This window comes from Lynx canadensis, chromosome E3, assembly GCF_007474595.2.
Source record: "Lynx canadensis isolate LIC74 chromosome E3, mLynCan4.pri.v2, whole genome shotgun sequence".
Classification (NCBI taxonomy): domain Eukaryota; kingdom Metazoa; phylum Chordata; class Mammalia; order Carnivora; family Felidae; genus Lynx; species Lynx canadensis.
Window position 1 is genome coordinate 12,621,749 of NC_044318.1, and position 19,060 is coordinate 12,640,808.

Here is a 19,060-nt window from a genome sequence, read left to right on the forward strand (position 1 = left end):
CCCCGCCCCTCCCGCCACGCCTCCTTAAAGGCTTTCAAGAGTCACTTCATTCACACAAACGCGAACTCGGGTGTGGTTGAAAGGGGCTTGGGACGAATACTAAGACACTCCTTTCAGCTTTAAGGCTCTGGAGCTATTTCAGGAGCTGAGTAAAAAAAAAAATCAAATTCTATAACAAAAAATGCTCTCTGATTGCTCAGGAAATTCCAAGGGTTTTAGGAGCTCTCAGCCAGAAACAGAATGAAGATCAAATATATATCTCTTATTATAAATCATGGTATCCCCTGTTGGCACCCTGTCTCTAGTGGTTTTGTAACAGAGGACCTCTAATGAGACACTGCCCCATAACAGCTTACCCTAGAGGGCAGATTTCCAGCAAATGCCAGCAGCTAGCAGGCCTTTCTAGCCACTGACTTTGCCTTTCAGTAAGCCGCGGCTGTGTCCTCCCAACAAGATCAGGATCTCAGCCCTGGGAGTGAGGAGAGTTCTTCCTTGGGTGTTTCATCTCAGTCCCAGGAGGAGGGACAGCAGCTGTCCCTTTGTATACTCTTCAGAGTCTCTTGTTTTCCAACCCCTCATTATTCCAATTCCCCATCAGCAATTCTGTATGGAGTCAATCCTCATTATTGGTGGGTTCCATATTTGCAAACTCAACTGCTCTGCTAAAGTTTGTTTGGAACCCCCACATCTACACTCCTGATGCTTTTGCTGTCATTTGAAGTGTCATGTGCACACACAGAGCAGCAACACATTTGAGTCAACCAGCTTGTGTGTTCCCAGCTGCCGTTGAACCAGGTGACGCTCTGTCTTCATATCGCAGCTCTCAGACTGTAAACAAGTGTCCCTTTCTCAATCTATTTAGTGCCAGGTTTTCTTCAGTTTTTGTGCTCTGAGTGAATTCGCTATTTAAAATGGCCCTTAAACGTAGCGCTTAAAGCAGTGGTTAGCATTCCTGAGCGCAAGAAGGCTGTCGTGAGCCTTCAACAGAAAATGCCTATAGATAAGCTTTGTTCAGACACGAGTTATATAATGTTGTTGGCTGAGATCAACGCTAATGAATCAACAGTACATATTAAATAGGGTGCCCTTCAACAGAAACACAAAACGAGTTTATGGATTCATCAGTTGATGAAAATGCTGTGACCAGAGGCTCAAGGGAACCTAATCCTGGAAAAGTAATGGTTCAACATTTGCTAATTTAAGGTGCATAGCAACTTTATGCAATATATCTACGTTGAAGAGTAAGAATCAACTGTATTATACGTTCCCTTTTCTTATTACAACGTGATTTCTCTCTCTGATTGGATCAGACGAATAGAGTACTAAACCCATCCCTAGATCCGTATTCTACTAATTAGTTATTTCTTCCACATATTAGTAGAGTCATACATTTCCTACAGTACTTGGAGTTTCAGAGTTCAAAAAAAGCATAATTGGAAAAGAAATGTCTCCATAATTAATTCACCTTTTATGTGGAAATGCTTAATTCATTTGCATGTTGAATATGTGCTATCTTTAAAGCTCCCTCTGATGTTGGGTTTTCCATGGTTTCAGATTTTTAAATTTCATCTCTTTTTAATGTATTTTAGGAGGACTTGCAAAAGTATTTCTTTTCCCCCAAAATTAACAATGGAAAATTAATAAAATACATTTAATTGCTCTATTATCCCACACCAATTGTGAGAAATAGTTGCTTAAAATAAAGCTGATGAAAACAGACTTCCTTAGCCAGAGAAACACTCTACTTCAAATATTTCTTTCAAATAGAACCATCTTAAAATACCAAGGTGTGGGTTGCCTGGGTGGCTCAGTCGGTTAAGTTTCTGACACTTAATTTTGGCTCAGGTCATGATCTCCTGGTTCATGAGACTGAGCCCCTCATCAAGCCCCCGCCCACCCCACCCCCCCCACGAGCTGTTAGCACAGAGCCTGCTTGGGATCCTCTCTCTTCCTCTCTCTCTGCCCCTCCCCTGTTCGTGCTTTCTCTTTCTCTCTCTCAAAATAAACATAAAAAAAAAAAAAAGTTCAAAATACCAAGTTGCAGGTGGGATCTATAAAGCCCACCATCCCTGTTAAGAAATCTATTGCCATGTTTCAGTATTCTACTGGAGGCAGGATAGAAGGATGAGGAAGTATTCCAAATTTCTAAACAAGAGCAAAGAACAGATAGAGTTTTAGCCTCCGTGTTTTGTTTCACCTTTGGCCAACATCAAAATGTCCTAAAACCCATGATATTGATCCAAGCACCTTTCACATAATTTGTGTCAATGTCAAGGGTATGAGAATTGCCTAGGTCATGGAGACACAATTTTTAAAAAATATTTACTTATTTTTGAGAGAGCAAAAGCAGGGGAGGGGTAGGGAGAGGGGGACAGAGGATTCGGAGCGGGCTCTGTGCTGACAGCCCGATGTGGGGCTCGAACTCACGAACTGCGAGATCATGACCTGAGCTGAAGTCAGATGCTCAACCGACTAAGACACGTAGGTGCCGTGAGACAGAATTTTTAGACATGGTTATTCCACATCGGAGCTGAAATGCTATGATTTCTTGACAGGATTGCTTAATATCATTTCTGTTAACAGGAGAAACGGAGACTCTGGCGGGAAGCGGGCTTCTATCTATCTTCCTCCTTCTAACCTTCCTTCTGACCTTTTCCATCTGGAGTGCCTGTTCTTTACCTCCTGGTGCACATTCAGATAGGGATCGAGCAGTGGGTGGTGCCTCTTACTCCCACCCCTATAATTTCAATCCCATTCATCATTCAAAGAAAATCCATCCAAATAAAAATAACCTTAAAAAAAAAAGTCATACAACAGGTCCCCCCTTATCGTCAGGGGATATATTCCAAGATCCCTCCAGTGGATGCCTGAACCCCCGGACAGTACTGAACATATATACTGTATAAGCTAGGGTTTTTTTCCCCATACATACCTACCTATGATAAAGTGTAATCTATAAATCAGGCACAGCGAGAGATTCAAAACAGTAACTCGTGATAAAATAGAGCAATTGTAACTATAATCTGTAACAAAAGTTATGTGAATGTGGTCTCTCAAAATATCTTATTGTCCTGTACTCACCCTTCTTGTGGTGACGGGAGGTGATAAAATGTCCACACAATGACATGAAGTGCCGTGAGTGACTTAGGCGCTGTGACCTCAGGTTAGGCTACGATTGACCCTCTGAGGATTCGTCACAAGGTGGATCATTTGCTTCCTGGTAGGGGTTGACCTCTGGTCCCCCAAAGCGCAGATAAGGGGTAGGGCCGGGTGGGGGGTGGGAGGATGGGACTTCTGTAGTCAAATTTGCATAAAGCATGGCTCTTTTTTATCCACCCGCAGCCACACTAAACGAAAACCTTGTGCTCGCTGGGCACACGTAGCTCCCTTCCTTCTGCTGGGGAAATTCCAGAGCCTTCTTTAAGAAGGGACGGCTCTGGAATGAAGGGATGGGTGGGCAAACAAACGAGGAACGAGGGAGGTTTCCATAGTATCCTTGCCAGCCTCCCTTGAACCTCATTTCAGGTGACAAGGAGGAAGACAGTTTCCTGCTCTGTGCCCATTCCCGGAGACAAGTCATGTCTTATACGTGATTTTGAAAAGGTTTGAAGAGCTTCAGTGACTTTTTTTTTTTTTTTTTTTTTTTAGGGGTAGCCTTAACTGATTGCTTTCTCTGCGCTTTGGAAAACAGACCTGTCAGTCTTGCGGCCTTTTTTAAGCTTGGAAACCTTTAGTTTGTCAGAAATTTCAGAGAAGTCTTCAGGAGGAGCCAGGAGGTTTTAGACACCGTGGCGCACTCAGTGGTTCCTAAGAAGCCCCGACTCATTTAAATAACGTGAAACAGTAACTTACGGGAAGCCTCATTGTAATCATGCTAATGTAGTTTTAATGTGACCCTTAGTTGTAAACTGAAACTCAGCTCCCACATCAGTGCTTTATTCCCAAAGCTTCCTCATGAAACTCCTCTGTTAAATTTTAACACAGCACTCGGTTCTCCAGCTACCCTGCCCCGCGCTGCTCAGGGATATTAATGTCACATGGAAAGCCTTGCCTCGTTATTGCCGGAGGGCTCTGAATCACAGCCTGCACAGATGAGGAAGCATCAATGTAACGACTTAATTCATCTTAGAACGTCGCCTCTTGTTTGAAGGCCATGCGGGTCCTTCAGCGTTTGCTTGACTAATAGATTGTCCTTACTAACTGGATTTTTTATTGTTTTTAGGAAGACACAAGTATATAGCAACTCATGTAAAAGCATGTCAGCCTTCTTAGTATTTATTTCTCTTTCTTTCAACTCCCATTAAGCAAATCTGTTGAGCTGCTTGATAAAGATCGCCGTAGATTTTGGAGGATACGTGGCCCCCTGAGGATTGTCAGCAATCTGCCTCACTGGGCTTCTGTGAGGAGTAAATGAGTTAATGCATCGGGTGCCTCGTAGATAACGGACACGCGTAGTGGTCCCTCAATGACTGGCAGCACCATCCTTTGGGGGTGCCAGATTTAGCAGAATAAATTAAAAAAAAATAGAGCATGCCCCATTAACTTTGCATTTCAGAGGAGCAGTGAAATTTTTTTTAGTGTGTGTCCTGAATATTGCACGGGGCATACCGACACTAAAACGTTATGCAGGGTTCGTCTGAAGATTTCAAGTTAACTGGGCATCCTGTATTTGATCTGGCAACTCGAACCCCTCTCCACCCCACTTCCCTGTTTCCAGTCTCCAATTTTGCTCTGTTTTTCTCCCTAACAAACCTGGTCAAGGCAGTTGTGTAGGAATAATGAGGGCGATTTTCTTTTTTTCATAACGAAAGCCACACTGCCCCCCAATGTAGGCAGGAATTAGTTTTGTTTTTAATGTTTATTTATTTTGAGAGAGAGAGGGAATGAGCGAGTGGGGGAGGGGCAGAGAGAGAGGGAGAAAGAGAATCGCAAGCAGGCTCCGCACTGTCAGTGCAGAGTCCGACATGGGGCTCCATCCCAAGAACTGTGAGATCCCGACATGAGCCAAAATCAAGACTCAGATGCGTAACCGACTGAACCAGCCAAGTGCCCCAGGGATTAGATTTTTTTAAAAAGGCCCTGCAAATACAAATCCTTGCCACAAGTACATAGCTTAGTGCCTGGCACATAATAGTGCTCAAGAATAATGACCAACTGGGGCACCTGGGTGACTCAGTCGGTCAAGCATCCAACTTTGGCTTAGGTCACGATCTCACAGCTTGGGAGTTCAAGCCCCGCATCAGACTCTGTGCTGACAGCTCAGAGCCTGGAGCCTGCTTCGGATTCTCTGTTTCCTTCTCTCTGCCCACTTATGCTCGCTCTCTTGCTCTCTCTCTCAGAAATAAAAAATGAATAAACTTAAAAAAAAAAAAAGAATACCGATCAATTAAGTGAATGAATGAAAAAGTGTGGACAAACGGGCCTAATCTCTACACATGGAGAAATGGACAGCTGGATTTCAGCTAACATGATCAGTTGCTGTCAGAAGAGATCAGAAGGGTTACAGAGAAGGAGGACACGATAAAGGGGAGTTACAGTAGGCTGAATACTGGTCCTCCAAAGAAGTCCACATCTGAATCCCCAGAACCTGCGAATACATTATTTTACATGGCAAAAGGGACTTTGTAGATGACCCTTGAGGAACGGATCTTGATATATGGGGATTATTCTGGATTATCTAGATGGGCTGACTGTAATCACAAGGGTCCTTCTAAGAGGAAGGCAGGTGGGTCAGAGTCAGAAAAGATTATGTCACAACAGAACGAGGGGGTGGGATGGGCTGAGGAAGAATGCCTAGATGCTGACTTACGCAAATAGAAAGGGTCAAAGAACACAGAAATTGGTAGATTCCCAAGAACTGAAGAGAATGGGTGTGTTAGTCAGCTAGAGTTGCCAGAACAAAATACCACAGATGAGGTGGGTTAAAAAAAATAACTGTATTTTTCTCATAGTTCAGGAGACTAAAGTCTGAGGCCAAGGTATTAGCCGGGCTGGTTTCTCTGGAGGCCTCTCTCCTTGGCTTGCAGATAGCCTCCTTCTCACTGTGTCCCCACACAGTGTTTCCTCTGTGTGTGCATTACCCTGGTGCCCATTTGCGTGTCCAGATTTTCTCTTCTTATCAGGACACTAGGCAGATTGGACTAGGGTCCCATCTAAAGACCCTATATCCCAAACAGCCCCATTCTGAGATATTGGGGCTTAGGGCTCCAACATATGAATTTTGGGAGGGGCACAATTCATCCCCTAACAATGGGATTGACACGTGGAGGAAGTCTGCAAAATAACCGGTTAGTGCCCCCGAGTGGAGACTAAGGTGACAGATACGTAACGATTCAGTGCCGCGCAAAGTGATCGGGGGTTGGATGCCAGACTGGAAAAAGGACTTCAGGGGGACAATTGGCAATAATTTGAATAAGGTCTGTAGATTAGGTAATAGTATGACATCAGCGACTGCTCTCTTGCTTTGATCATTGTACTATGGTTATGCAAGACGTCAGTATTTGGGGAAGCTTGGGTGATGCCTATATGGGAACTCTTGTACAATTTTTGCAATTTTTTTGAAGTCTGGAATCCTTTCAAAATGAAAAGCCAAGAGTTAAAAAAAAAAACCCTAAAATGAAATAAAATAGGGTAAACAAATAGAAGGGAGGGGTGGTGCCTGGGTGACTCAGTCAGTTAAGCATCTGACTCTTGATTTTGGCTCAGGTCATGATCTCATGGTGGTGAGATTTAACTCCTTGAGGGTCTCTGTGCTGACAGTGTGGAGCCTGCTTGGAATTCTCTCTCTCTCCCTCTCTCTCTGCCCCTCCCCTGCTGGCGTGCTGGACGGCTCTCTCTCTCTCAAAATAAATAAAAACTAAAAAAGAGAAGAAGAAGAAGAGAGAGAATGAGAATGGGTTTGAATGTGACAGAGAAGGAAGAAAAAGGGGAGGAAAAAAAAGCAGACAACTGAGTTCCGTTAGGTCAGAGATGACATCTGTTGCCGGGGTCCCCCCCTGAGCCGTGCTTCAGGGACTCTGCCTGGGAGCTCCGCACGTTTTCCGAGGCAATATTCAGGGAGTCCACACACTGAAGTGAAGGCAATAGGTCCCCCAGCCTCACTTCCCCATCCACGAAAGGCCTCACATTTTAACTTGTGGCTTTGCCTCTAAGCGACACAAGTGTATTGTGTGCGTTGGAAGGGTGAGTTCCGTGCCTGTAAACATTTAACATACACCTTCCTCTTGGTAACTGAATTTTGGTATCCCTTCCCCCCCCGCCCCCATTTTTTTGAGCTGTAATTCACATACCATAGAATTCACCGTTTGAAATAGCATGCAATGGTTTTCCGTACAACCATCACCCCTAACAGAGAACGCTTTCGTCGCCCCCCAAGGAACCGCACACCCAGTCGCTTCGCGTTCTCTCCATCGCCCAGCCTCTGGCAACGGCTAGTCTACTTTCCGTCGCTGCGCGTTAGCCCATTCTGGACGTTTCATGGACATGGACCACGCGTTCTGTGGACTGGCCACGTTTCAAAGGCTCAGCCCCGCAACGGTTAGTGGCCACGGGATTGGACGGCGCGGATTGGGTGTGCGCGGGCCGCCCAATGACTCGGGAGCATCTGGGAAGACAGGTGCAGGTGGCGGAGGCGGCGCCGAGGGCAGGGCCGGCGGGCGGGCGTGGCCCAGGGGGCCTGCGCGGCGGTCGCTGGCGGTCGCCCCCAGCGCGGGCATGGCGGGCGGGTGGCGATCGCTGCTGCGCGCTGCCCGGCGCTACCCGTGGCCCACGAACGTGCTGCTCTACGCGGCGCTCTTCTCCGCCGGCGACGCGCTGCAGCAGCGGCTACGGGGCGGTCCGGCCGACTGGCAGCAGACGCGGCGCGTGGCCACCGTGGCCGTGACCTTCCACGCCAACTTCAACTACGTATGGCTGCGCGTGCTGGAGCGCGCGCTGCCCGGCCGTGCTCCGCGCGCCGTGCTGGCCAAGGTGCTGTGCGATCAGGCGATCGGCGGGCCCGTGGCCGTCTCGGCCTTCTATGCCGGTGAGCGGCCCGGGCGGGGACCGGGTCCAGGGCGAGATCCGACGAGGGGGCCTGGAGCCAAGGTTGGGGGACTGGAGGCCGGGGCTGGGGGCTCCTGGGGGCTGGGATGGAACCAGGGGCTCTGGGGCCGGACCCGGGCTGCAAGCCAAGGGGTGGGGGTGAGGGCAGGATTAAGGCAGGAGCAGGAGGTCGAGGTGCAAGAGTTGACAAGTCTGGGGACAGGAGATTAAGGGGAGAAGTTCAGAGGTGGTGGTTGGAGAAGCGGAGAACTAGGAGGCCAGGGTCCAGGATCGGAGTTGGGACGCTGGGGTTGTGCATAGTTGAGTGGCTGGAGGTTTCAGGGAGCCTGGGAAGTCGGCTAGACCTGGAGGGAGGCAGGACTGGGGGGCCGCCTTTTCCCCTTGGAAAAGGTCCGAATAAACGTCGAGGAGATCATAGCTCCTGTCCATGGCGGCTGCAACCCCAGTGACCTAGTTATGGGACAGGGCAGTCCTGCTCCTGGGAAAATCCACGCTCAGGGCTACGGGCCCCCTTTCTACTGGCAGACACATCAATGAAATGGGAGGGGACTGGGGACCATGGGCGCAGAGCAGGTGGAACAGAGTCCCCCAGAAAATTCATGCTCAAGGCCTCAGTCCTGCTTTGGTAACAAGAATTTCCTTTGGGGGTGCATTCCCTGTATAAAAAAGCCACAGAAAATGTGAGGGGACCTCGGATCTTGCCATAGAGAACTCTACGCCTAGGAAAAGACCTAGGAGGCCCTTCCTCAGAAAATCACCCTGGGTCCTAAAGGCCTGACTTTGGGAATCTTCCACAAGGACCTTAAATGCCAAAACCAATGCCAGGGGCTCTGTAGCCTCTGTCCTCCTAGCAGTTTCTATAGCGGGTGAGGGCGAGGGCAGGGGAGTGGCACCAATTCTGTAAGAAAATCCAAGGGTCCTGAGCCTGGCCTTTGCATTGGGGATAACAGATTCCCTCAAGAAGGTCGTCTTTTCAGTGGCTGTTGGTGCCTTCTAAACTGGGTTGTGGGGCTCCAATCATCTACTTGAAGAAACCACAATGCCTTATGGGTCTTATTTTGGGGAGCCAGATTCCGTTCCTTTTCTCACAGACCCCACAGGAAGCATGAAGGGCCTCGTTGCCTGCTGTAGGCTCAGCTATCCCATGGCTGATGGGGTCAGTGGGGTCAGGGAAATAGAGGACCCAAGGCTGGGGCTGCTGGGTGCCTGGTACCAAGGTGTGACTTCCATGCCACATTGGCAAGGAAGTTCCTCGTGGCCATTACTGCAGTGGTCTTGAACACTGGTGAGGATTTGGGACCTAGGGGCTGGGCCTCTGGGAACCGGATTCCCATTTGATCTTCAAACAACCAAGGGAGGCAGGTCCACTTTATTATTGCTGTGTTACAGAGCAGAAAACTGAGATTCGAAGGGGGTTAAGTGATTTGCCGAAAGACAACATAATCCACACAATCCATTCCATACCATGTTCTTTTTAAAAAAAAATTTTTTTTTAACATTTATTTATTTTTGAGAGATAGAGACAGACAGAGCACGAACTAGGGAGGGGCAGAGAGAGGGAGACACAGATCCCAAAGTAGGCTCCAGGCTCCGAGCTGTCAGCACAGAGCCTGAAACAGGGCCCAAACCCACGAGCTGTGAGATCATGACCTGAGCCAAAGTCGGACGCTTAACCGACTGAGCCACCCAGGCGCCCCCATACCGTGTTCTTAATCTTGGGTGTTGTCACTGTGTGTGAAAGCAGAAAGAAGCCTCGGTAACCAGGCTCCAGGAGGCCTGCGGTTCAAGTCTGAGGCTCTTGGCTCTTGACATGGATCCCTACCCAGATGGCTGCTTTGTTTTGCTTTTTAGATTTCTGGCCTGATTTCCCTCTCCTCGTGTGAAAATGAAGGTGGGAGGAGTGGGTTGGATGTTTGTTCCAGGCATTTCCAACTGGGAAATTGCCTGTATCAGATGATCCTTTGTGCTGGGGCCACCTGGGGGAGCTTGGATTATGATGGAGAGGTCCAGCTGGGAATCTGCACCCGGGTTGGACGTGGTATAACATTAACCTCCCCAAGGTCATTTTCCTGCTTCTGTAACTACCAACATCCGCAGATTGTTGGAGAGGGGAGTCAAACGGAATAAGGCACATAAAGTGCTTAACGCTTAATTAGTGCTGGGTAAGTGGAACCCGACCTTACCAATACTTCCATGCAAGGGTATTCTCCTAAATTCTGTTCTAAAAATCCCTTGCAATAGGCTGAAAAAAACACCTCTCATTTCCCCTTCCTCCTAATCAGATTTGAAGGAGAATTTTTAAAGCACTTTTATTTTTACTCCTTCCTAAAATAGGAGGATTTTGTCTTTGCTCCCTGAATTTCTTTTCAGGGTTGTTGAACACGCAAAGTTTTCAGAATGTTTTTAGGAAGGCTCAAGCGATGTTCTTGCTTTCAGATTCTGATTGGAATAATGATACTGGAATAATTCTGATTAGAATATTGAGGGGGAACTTTGTAGTTGCCAGAGCACTCAGGGTCCGTCAGCCACTTTTTTTTTTTAAAGAAGGAAATTAAATATTTGTTCATTCATTTATTAATTATTTTTTAAAGTTTTTATTTTGAGAGAGAGAGAGAGAGGGAGAGAGAGCTCACGTGTGTGCGCCTGTGAGCAGGAGAGGGACAGAGAGAAAGGGAAAGAGAGAATCCCAAGCAGGCTCCCCGCTGTCAGCCTGGAGCCCAACACGGTGCTTGATCTCACGCATCAGGAGATCATGACCTGAGCCAAAATCAAGAGTTGGACGCTTAACCGACTGAGCCACCCAGGCACCTCTATATTTCTAAAATTTTAAACATCTTACAACAAGTTTGGAAGGCAGAGAAGTCACCAGTCATCCTGCTATCTGAATGCTGTGAATTCTCTTAAAATTAAAAAAAAAATGTGTATTTTTTCTATCACTTTTATACTCTGCTATTTCTACTTCATATTTATCACTCCTTTAAGATTTATCTAGTTTTTGTTTATTTATTTATTTAAGGATTTTTCAAATTTTATTTTTTGTTTTTAAAAACTGTTTATTTTGAGACAGAGAGAAAGACAGAGAAGATGCGCAGGGGAGGGGCAGAGAGAGAGGGAGAGAAAACCCTAAGTAGGTCCTTGCTGTCAGCCTGGAACCCGACTTGGGGCTCCATCCTACGAACCGTGAAATCATGACCTGAGCCAAAATCAAGAGTTGGATGCCCAACCAACTGAGCCACCCAGGTGCCCAAAGATTTATCTGGTTTTAGAATGGAGGTTATGTCGTTTTCACTGTTGGGTCAGAAGGGACATGATGAATGAGAAGATACCACTGGCTACTTTGCATTTTGAGATAGGAAATTTTAACTGTTAGGCAGTATTCTTCCCACTGAATCTTTCAAAAATTCTTTTGGTGTGTGTTTTTACAAATAGGCATGAGTATTCTCCAGGAAAAGGATGACATATTTTTGGACCTGAAACAGAAATTCTGGAATACGTACAAGGTAAGAACAGACTTTTGAAAAGGTAACCCAGATCTTTTCGTATATTTGTAAAATTAAGTACATTTTAAGGAAACTCTTCTTAAGTTAGGGCTCCAGTTGGTTGGCACCAGGGGACGGTATATTGATGGAGAGATCTTAAGATTGTTTTGCTAGTGAATGAGTAAGACGCTTTAAGGGTGTCTCTATATTGGGAGTGTCTATACATGCGTGTCTGAATTTTAGTCAATGTTCATGATGAGTCCTGTTTTGAAAATTTACTCTTATCATGGTTATAGTTTATTTAGTGAAGTTTGGACCCAAAGAGGTTGGTGCACAAGAGGAATAGTAACACATGAGTGATTAATGGAATCATGCCCATTCAGAGCCAATGTCCCCAGGTGTACATTCTGCTGAGTCCCTGTGAAGGATGTTCCCCAAGATCACTTCTAGACTCAAAGCAAGTCACGTGTCACACCGTTTGCTCAATACAAATATACACAACCCAGTCCAACAAGTATTTATTAACTTATTCCCTGAAGATTTATTGAGCAGCACCCTGAAGGCCTGGCAAAATCAGGGGTGCTTTCTGTCCCTGGCCTAGAGCATGTTTTATTCTATTAATCCCAATTAAGTGAGTTTTCAGGAGGGCCGAATATGCACAGACTGGGCCTTGGGCTTCACGTGTGTTTAATTCCCTATCAGAGGCGGTGCCAAGCCACACTGGGCTATTGCCTGTACTGATTCTGGCATCTTCTATGGAGTAATACTGAGCCCCAGAATCAGCATTGCCTGCTTGATGGTTGGAGGCAGATGGTAGGGAGGGCGGAAGCTGCATGCTCCCCTCCCCACCCCCCCCGCCGTTATGCTCAGGGACAGTTTCTTCTCCTTTTTTTTTTTTTTTAATGTTTATTTATTTTTGAGACAGAGAGAGACAGAGCGTGAACAGGGGAGGGTCAGAGAGAGAGGGAGACACAGAATCTGAAGCAGGCTCCAGGTTCTGAGCCATCAGCACAGAGCCCGAAGAGGGGCTCGAACTCACGGACCGTGAGATCATGACCTGAGCTGAAGTCGGACACTCAACCGACTGAGCCACCCAGGTGCCCCAGTTTCTTCTCCTTTAAGGGGAAAGAGTATTCAGAGCTCTTGTTATTTCCCTTGGGGCAGAAATCAGGAGCCCATCGGGACTCACAAATCCAAATGTGATTTTCTTCTGCTTTATTTTGGAAAAAGAAACAAGTTTGCCCATTATGTCAGAGATCCTATGGAGGCATCTACATGTAACGTTTAAAAAAAAAAGAGCAAGCCAGCAGAACTGGGAAAGAAAGGGGCTTTAAGCAGAGACTTGCAGGTCTTTCAGATTCTCCTCCCTTAACGAAGACACACAGGCCACTTTTATTGGGTGTTGGATATCCTGCCAAGGATCCTATACGTCAGGAATAGTGGCAGGAGAAACCAGCTAGAAGGTCAGGGTAACCGAGGTCACATTAGAAACAGAGAATGGCGGGGGAGTGCCTGGGTGGCTCAGTCGGTTAAGCGTTGGGCTCTTGATCTCGGCTCAGGTCATGATCTCACGGTTCATGAGATCGGGCCCCAAGCTGTCAGTGCGAAGCCTGCTTGGGATTTTCTCTCTCCCTCTCTCTCTGCCCTTCCCCCACTCATGCTCGCAAAATACATAAATAAAACTTAAAAAAATAGGACTGATTGGAGAGCTATTTAGGAGGTAGAATTTGTCGTTCTGGGTGAATGATTGGTGGTCGGGGTAATGGGGCAAGGACGCATCTAGGATGGCCCACAGGTCTCTGCCTTGAGTGGTAGCTCATCACTTGGGATAGTGCATAGAGGACAGTGAGCCGATTGGGGAAAAAAGATAGATGAGTTCACTTTGAGAAATATTGAATTCTAGATGCCATTAGAATATCCAAAGGGAGACTTCCAGATGCACAGAGGAGAGCCCAGAGAGAAGGACATTAGATATGGGAGAAACTGGTTAAAACCGGGCTTTTGAGCCAAGCTTGATAGATGAAACCAAGAGCACAAACACTAGGAGTTGGAAGACAAGAAGCATCCAAAAAAGAATCTGTCACAAAGGCTTTCTTGTAGCCCAAGGGACATGTGAGTGAAAGAAGAATTGCTTTTTGGTTGCTGAGGAATCAACCCCATGCCCAATCCAAGTTCTTTGGATGAAGGTGGAAAGAACATGTCTCATTTATTTGTTGTTTACATGTAGGTAGTGCTTGAGTTTTTACTTTGTTTTGTACAGATAGCTTGCAATTTATGTCTCCTTTCACTACCTGCAATATGGTGGCTCAGATATATTCCCTCTTAGAAATATATCTTGTATTACATTCTTCTCTTTTATAGGTTTTTATTTTTTTAAATTTTTTATGTTTATTTTTGAGAGACAGAGAGCGAGCCAGCAGGGCAGGGGCAGAAAGAGGGAGACACAGAATCTGAAGCAGGCTCCAGGCCCTGAGCTGTCAGCACGGAGACAGATGAGGGGCTCGAACTCATGAACCGTGAGATCATTACCTGAGCCGAAGTCAGACGCTTAACTGACTGAGCCACCCAGATGCCCCATCTTTTATAGGTTTTTAAAACTTTAACTTGGAAATGATTTCAAGCTGACAGAAAAATAACAGAATAGTTCAAAGAATACCCTTTACCCACATTCGCCTATAGTTAACATTTTGCCTATTTGTTTTATTATTTCCTGGCTCTATCCATCTATCCATCGATCTTTCTATCTGTTTCTCTGGATCATTTGAGGGTAAATTACACACAGAATTACCCTTTACCCCTAGATACTTAAGTATCTGTTTTCTAAGAATAAATATGTTCTTTTATATAACCACAGCAGAGTTAGCAACTTTGATACATTTAACAACAGTAATAATCCTTTCATCTCACCCACCAACTTTATACCGTGTTTGTAAATTCACTATCTAATGGTCTTTACAGCATTTCTTTTCCTTTCAAAAGGTAGAGGATGCAGTCTAGGGTCAGGTAGTGCATTTAGTTGTCCTGTCTCTTTAGTCTCCATTAATTGGGAAAATTTCCTTAGCCTTCTTTTGTCTATTACAACACTGATATATTTTTCTTAATTTTTTTATTTTTATTTTTGATAGAGAGAGAGAGAGAGAGAGAGAGAAGCAGATTGCGAGTGGGGGAGGAGCAGAGAAGGAGAGAGAGACGGAGACACAGCATCTGAAGCAGGCTCCAGGCTCTGAGCTGTCAGCACAGAGCTCCGTGGGCGGGGGCTTGAACTCACAAGCCATGAGATTGTGACCTGGGCCAAAGTCGGACACTTAACTGACTGAGCCACCCAGGTGCCCCTCAACACTTTAGTTTTTGAAGAATACAGTTTTGCTTCTCCCCTTAAAAAACAGCAACAAAAAAAAAACCCACAACAAAACCCCCAAAACAAAATACTCCCTTTTTGGCGGTATTTTGTAATATACGAGAATGTCAGCTAAACTTATTCTATAGCAAGAAATAGTAGAACATATTATTTGCCTTCAATCTTTTTACATAAAAAATCAAACGTTTTAGATAAAATTAGAGTCCCCTCTGGCTCTCATTGTGTGACATAGACTATGTTATTAACAAATCATTCCATGAAGAATGAAAAATTTAAAACTTTACTGATGATCCCTTTATAAATATATTCCTGGGGCATCTGGGTGGCTCAGTCGGCTCAGCGTCCAACTCTTGATTTTGGCTCAGGTCATGATTTCAGGGTGGTGGGTTGGAGACCCACATCAGCTCCGCTCTGGGCAATGGGCCTGTGTATGATTCTCTCTACCTCTCTCTGTCCCTCTCCCCCACTAGTGCTCTCTATCTCTTTTAACACACACACACACACACACACACAACACACACACACACACTCCTATAGCATTTGCCTGGCCTAACAGTAAAACCACAATGTATAAATATATGTTGTTATTTTGAAAGCGGCTAAGAGAAATGGTACTGATTCTGAGAGTCTTCTCATTCTGGGTCTGTGGATATGACTAATATAAATATCTCGTACCTGAAATCTCTTTGCACAGCTCTTACCCTCTTCTGCTTGAGAGACTTTAAGTAGTCTGATTTAATCGGCTTAGTCTGAAACATAATACCACCTCCACATTTTATCTGCCTGGTATTTCTTAATCTTTCATGGCATGAGCTGTGGGATAGTGTGTGTGTGTGTGTGTGTGTGTGATTAAAACGCATTCTAATAAAGTTTTTCTTTATTCCAGAGTGGTCTGATGTACTGGCCCTTTGTGCAGGTGAGTGTCGAACGACTCAGAATGCTAATTCATGGCTGTGGTTTGTCTGGAGCCTAGCATACTCTTTCTTTCTGTTACAGCTGACCAACTTCAGCTTGGTTCCCACGCACTGGAGGACAGCTTACACTGGACTTTGTGGTTTTCTGTGGGCTACCTTCCTCTGCTTTTCACAACAGAGCGGTGATGGCACGTTCAAGTCTGCTTTCTCCTTCCTTCATGTGAAAGGGGCCGGTGCCGTTGAAAGGCCTCCCAAGAAATGAGAAGCCAAGGACTCCCTGACAATGACGGATTTATTTTATTTTATTTTTTAATGCGGTGGATTGCTTGCAGATAAGAGTCTACTCATGAGTTATGTGCTCCATTTTGGAGAATTACTATTGCATAGACCCACTGATTAAGTATCAATGAATAGTTTAAATTTTATTCAAACCTTTTTTCCCCATGCTAGTCTGAAAGTATCACTTCTCTACTGTGTTCACGTCTCTGATACTTTGGTGACCACTGTGCCATCATGGCATTTTGCAATTATTACTATTTCTATTCTAATATTTTAATGCCAGTTGATTTAAAGAACCCATTTTGCTTCTAAAATCTCAGGTTGTCTCCTAAACACTTTGGATCTGTTGAACTTTTATACCAAAAATATTCCTTATATAAGTAAATTGGTGTTTACATAGAGCTCAATCAAGGAGAAGATTGAATAACTTGATTTTTTTTTTTCTGGAAATACTTTATAGAATAATTTCTTGTTCTCCTGATGCTAAGTTCTGTAAGAACATTTTATGCCATCAAAAAAAAAAAAAATAATAGTATGTGATTGGTGTGTCCTGTATAGAAATGTATTTCATGGATGTCTTCTACTATTGTAATTTTGAAAAAAATTTTTTAACGTTTGTTTATTTTTGAGAGAGAGCATGAGCAGGGGAGGGGCAGAGAGAGAGGGAGACACAGAATCTGAAGCAGGCTCCAGGCTCCCAGCTGTCAGCACAGGGCCTGATGCAGGGCCCAAACCCACGAACCATGAGATCGTGACCTAAGCTGAGGTGGGAAACTTAGCCGACTGACCCACCGAGGCGCCCCATACAACTATTGTAATTTTGAAGTTAAGTACTTTTTAGTTCATGTGTTCTAGTTTTGAGCAAATTCAGTTGACCGAAGTATCCCATATCTGTATTCTGGACTTAGGAAATATACACAACATCTGGCTTCTTAAAGAAATATATTGAGGGGCGCCTTGGTGGCTCAGTTGGTTAAGTGATGACTTCGGCTCAGGTCATGGTCTCCTGGTTTATGGGTTCAGGCCCCGCGTCGGGCTCTGTGCGGACGGCTCAGAGCCTGGAGCCTGCTTCGGATGCTGTGTCTCCCTCTCTCTCTGCCTCTCCCCCTCATGCTCTGTCTCTCTCAAAAATAAGACAAACATTTTTAAAAAAATTTTAAAAATATATCGAGTGAAGTTTCTTTTCTAAGAAAATGAACAAATTTTCTTCCTCTGGAAGGAAAACTCTATTTCATAGGTTTCCAAGGAAAACAGTTACCCCAAATTTCACACCGATGTTATATTTTTAAAAATCAGTGTTTTCAAATAAATCTTTATGGGCAGTCTTTGAGGCAGGTGTGAGAAACCTGATCCAGACTTTCTGATTTACTGTTTGTCTAACCTCAAAACCAGTGGGTCTAAAAATGCTGTGGATATCTCAGGAAGGTTCAGCAAACTTCACCTAAAAATTGCACCCCAACGCTGTTTTTCACGAGTTTTTCATGAGCATTTCACAAGTTTTAACATGGGAAGAGCTGAAGTGTTCATGCATTTATCTTGAGAATTTGCATTTAAGATTAATTAAGGAATGTGCACTTCAGAATTTTAAGCATATAATTCATACAATTTGTAACATAAATGTGTTTAAGTCCTAACTATATCATGTCTATGATTTATTTGAATTTACTAGGTATTAATATATTTTACATTATTGGGAGAATGGTGAGAACATTTCTAGATAGCTTAATTCTAAAATTTGTTACAGTACTCGGATTATTTTGAAAGTAGTTAATACAACAGTTATTTCATAATATATAAGACAGATTTTGTCATTGAAAAAGTGTATCTAGAGTAACTATGATAAAGTACTGCCTGGCAATCTTTTAGACGAGCTTCAGCATTACTTTTTTGATGGAATAATTGCATTTTGTATAGAAGTAATTGGGAACACAGGGGCACCTGGGTGGCTCAATAGGTTAAGCGTCGGACTTCGGCTCAGGTCATGATCTCGCAGCTCGTGGGTTCGAGCCCTGCATTGGGCTCTGTGCTGATGGCTCGGAGCCCAAAGCCTGCTTCAGGTACTGTGTCTCCCTCTCTCTCCGCCCCTCCCCCACTTGTGCTCTGTCTCTCGCTCTCCCAAAAATAAATAAATATTTAAAAAGATTTTTAAAAAGAAGTAACTGGAACACAGACCTTGTTTATACCGTCAAGGGGGAAAAGCTTATTATTCATAAATGAGTGTGATCATCTTTACTCAGTCACGTGCTGCCCTGTGCTGTAGAGAACATATAGCATGCATTCTCTGAATTTTTGCAAGTGATACACTTCTGATTTTTATGCAATAGTACTTTCATGTTTTAGTGTGAGAAATGAAAGTTACTCCAAGTAATGCAATGTTTGTCTGTTTTAAAATGCTGCTGGGGCGCCCTGGTGGCTCAGTCCCTTAAGTGTCCAACTCTTGATTTTGGCTCAGGTCGGGATCTCATGGTTCCTGAGTTCGAGCCCCGCATCGGGCTCTGCGCTGACAGCATGGAGCTTGGTTGGTATTCTCTTGCTCCCTCTCTCTCTGCCCCTCCCCTATCCCTCCTTCTCTCAAAAATAGATAAATAAACATTTAAAAAAATAAATAAAATGCTGCCACTCTTGGTAAACCCTAAACCTCCCCAGGTTTGGAATTGAACAGGTGGCCCCCACTGTTCCTCCTGATTTTCCCATTCTGTAAGGTTTCTTTAACGCCCTTGTGTGTTGCCCACCGTGTTCTTCTGGCCCCGTGCTTGCTCAGGCAAAGGCAAAGCCTATAATTCGTTTCCATGAACAGACATGAGACCAGATTTTAAAAGACAACTTTACTTAATGCGTGTGGAAAACAAAAGGGAAATTTGAAAGGGGAATTTGAAAAATGTCAAAAGCATTTTTTTAAAAGAAAGATGCAGAGGGGTATATGACATGGCACTATTATCATTTTTTTAATGTTTGTTTTATTTTGTTTTTGAGAGAGAGCACAAGTG

The 19,060-nt window shown here is 44.7% G+C and overlaps 1 protein-coding gene across 1 annotated transcript; it reads left to right on the forward strand.

Annotated features, from left to right (window-relative positions):
• Window positions 1-7,713: 7,713 nt before the first annotated feature.
• MPV17L (MPV17 mitochondrial inner membrane protein like) lies at window positions 7,714-16,710 on the forward strand. The gene is made up of 4 exons (XM_030301528.1): window positions 7,714-8,023; window positions 11,473-11,543; window positions 15,767-15,796; window positions 15,877-16,710. Exons 1-4 carry the CDS (start codon window positions 7,714-7,716, stop codon window positions 16,054-16,056), a joined length of 591 nt encoding a protein of 196 aa, XP_030157388.1. The 3' UTR covers window positions 16,057-16,710.
• Window positions 16,711-19,060: the final 2,350 nt, after the last annotated feature.

Bases quoted from the DNA above. Each gene is read 5' to 3' on its own strand.
- MPV17L (XM_030301528.1), top strand. From the start codon at position 7,714: ATGGCGGGCGGGTGGCGATCGCTGCTGCGCGCTGCCCGGCGCTACCCG. The intron at 8,024-11,472 runs GTGAGCGGCCCG...TTTTACAAATAG, and splicing joins CGTCTCGGCCTTCTATGCCG to GCATGAGTATTCTCCAGGAA. The intron at 15,797-15,876 runs GTGAGTGTCGAA...TTTCTGTTACAG, and splicing joins TGTACTGGCCCTTTGTGCAG to CTGACCAACTTCAGCTTGGT.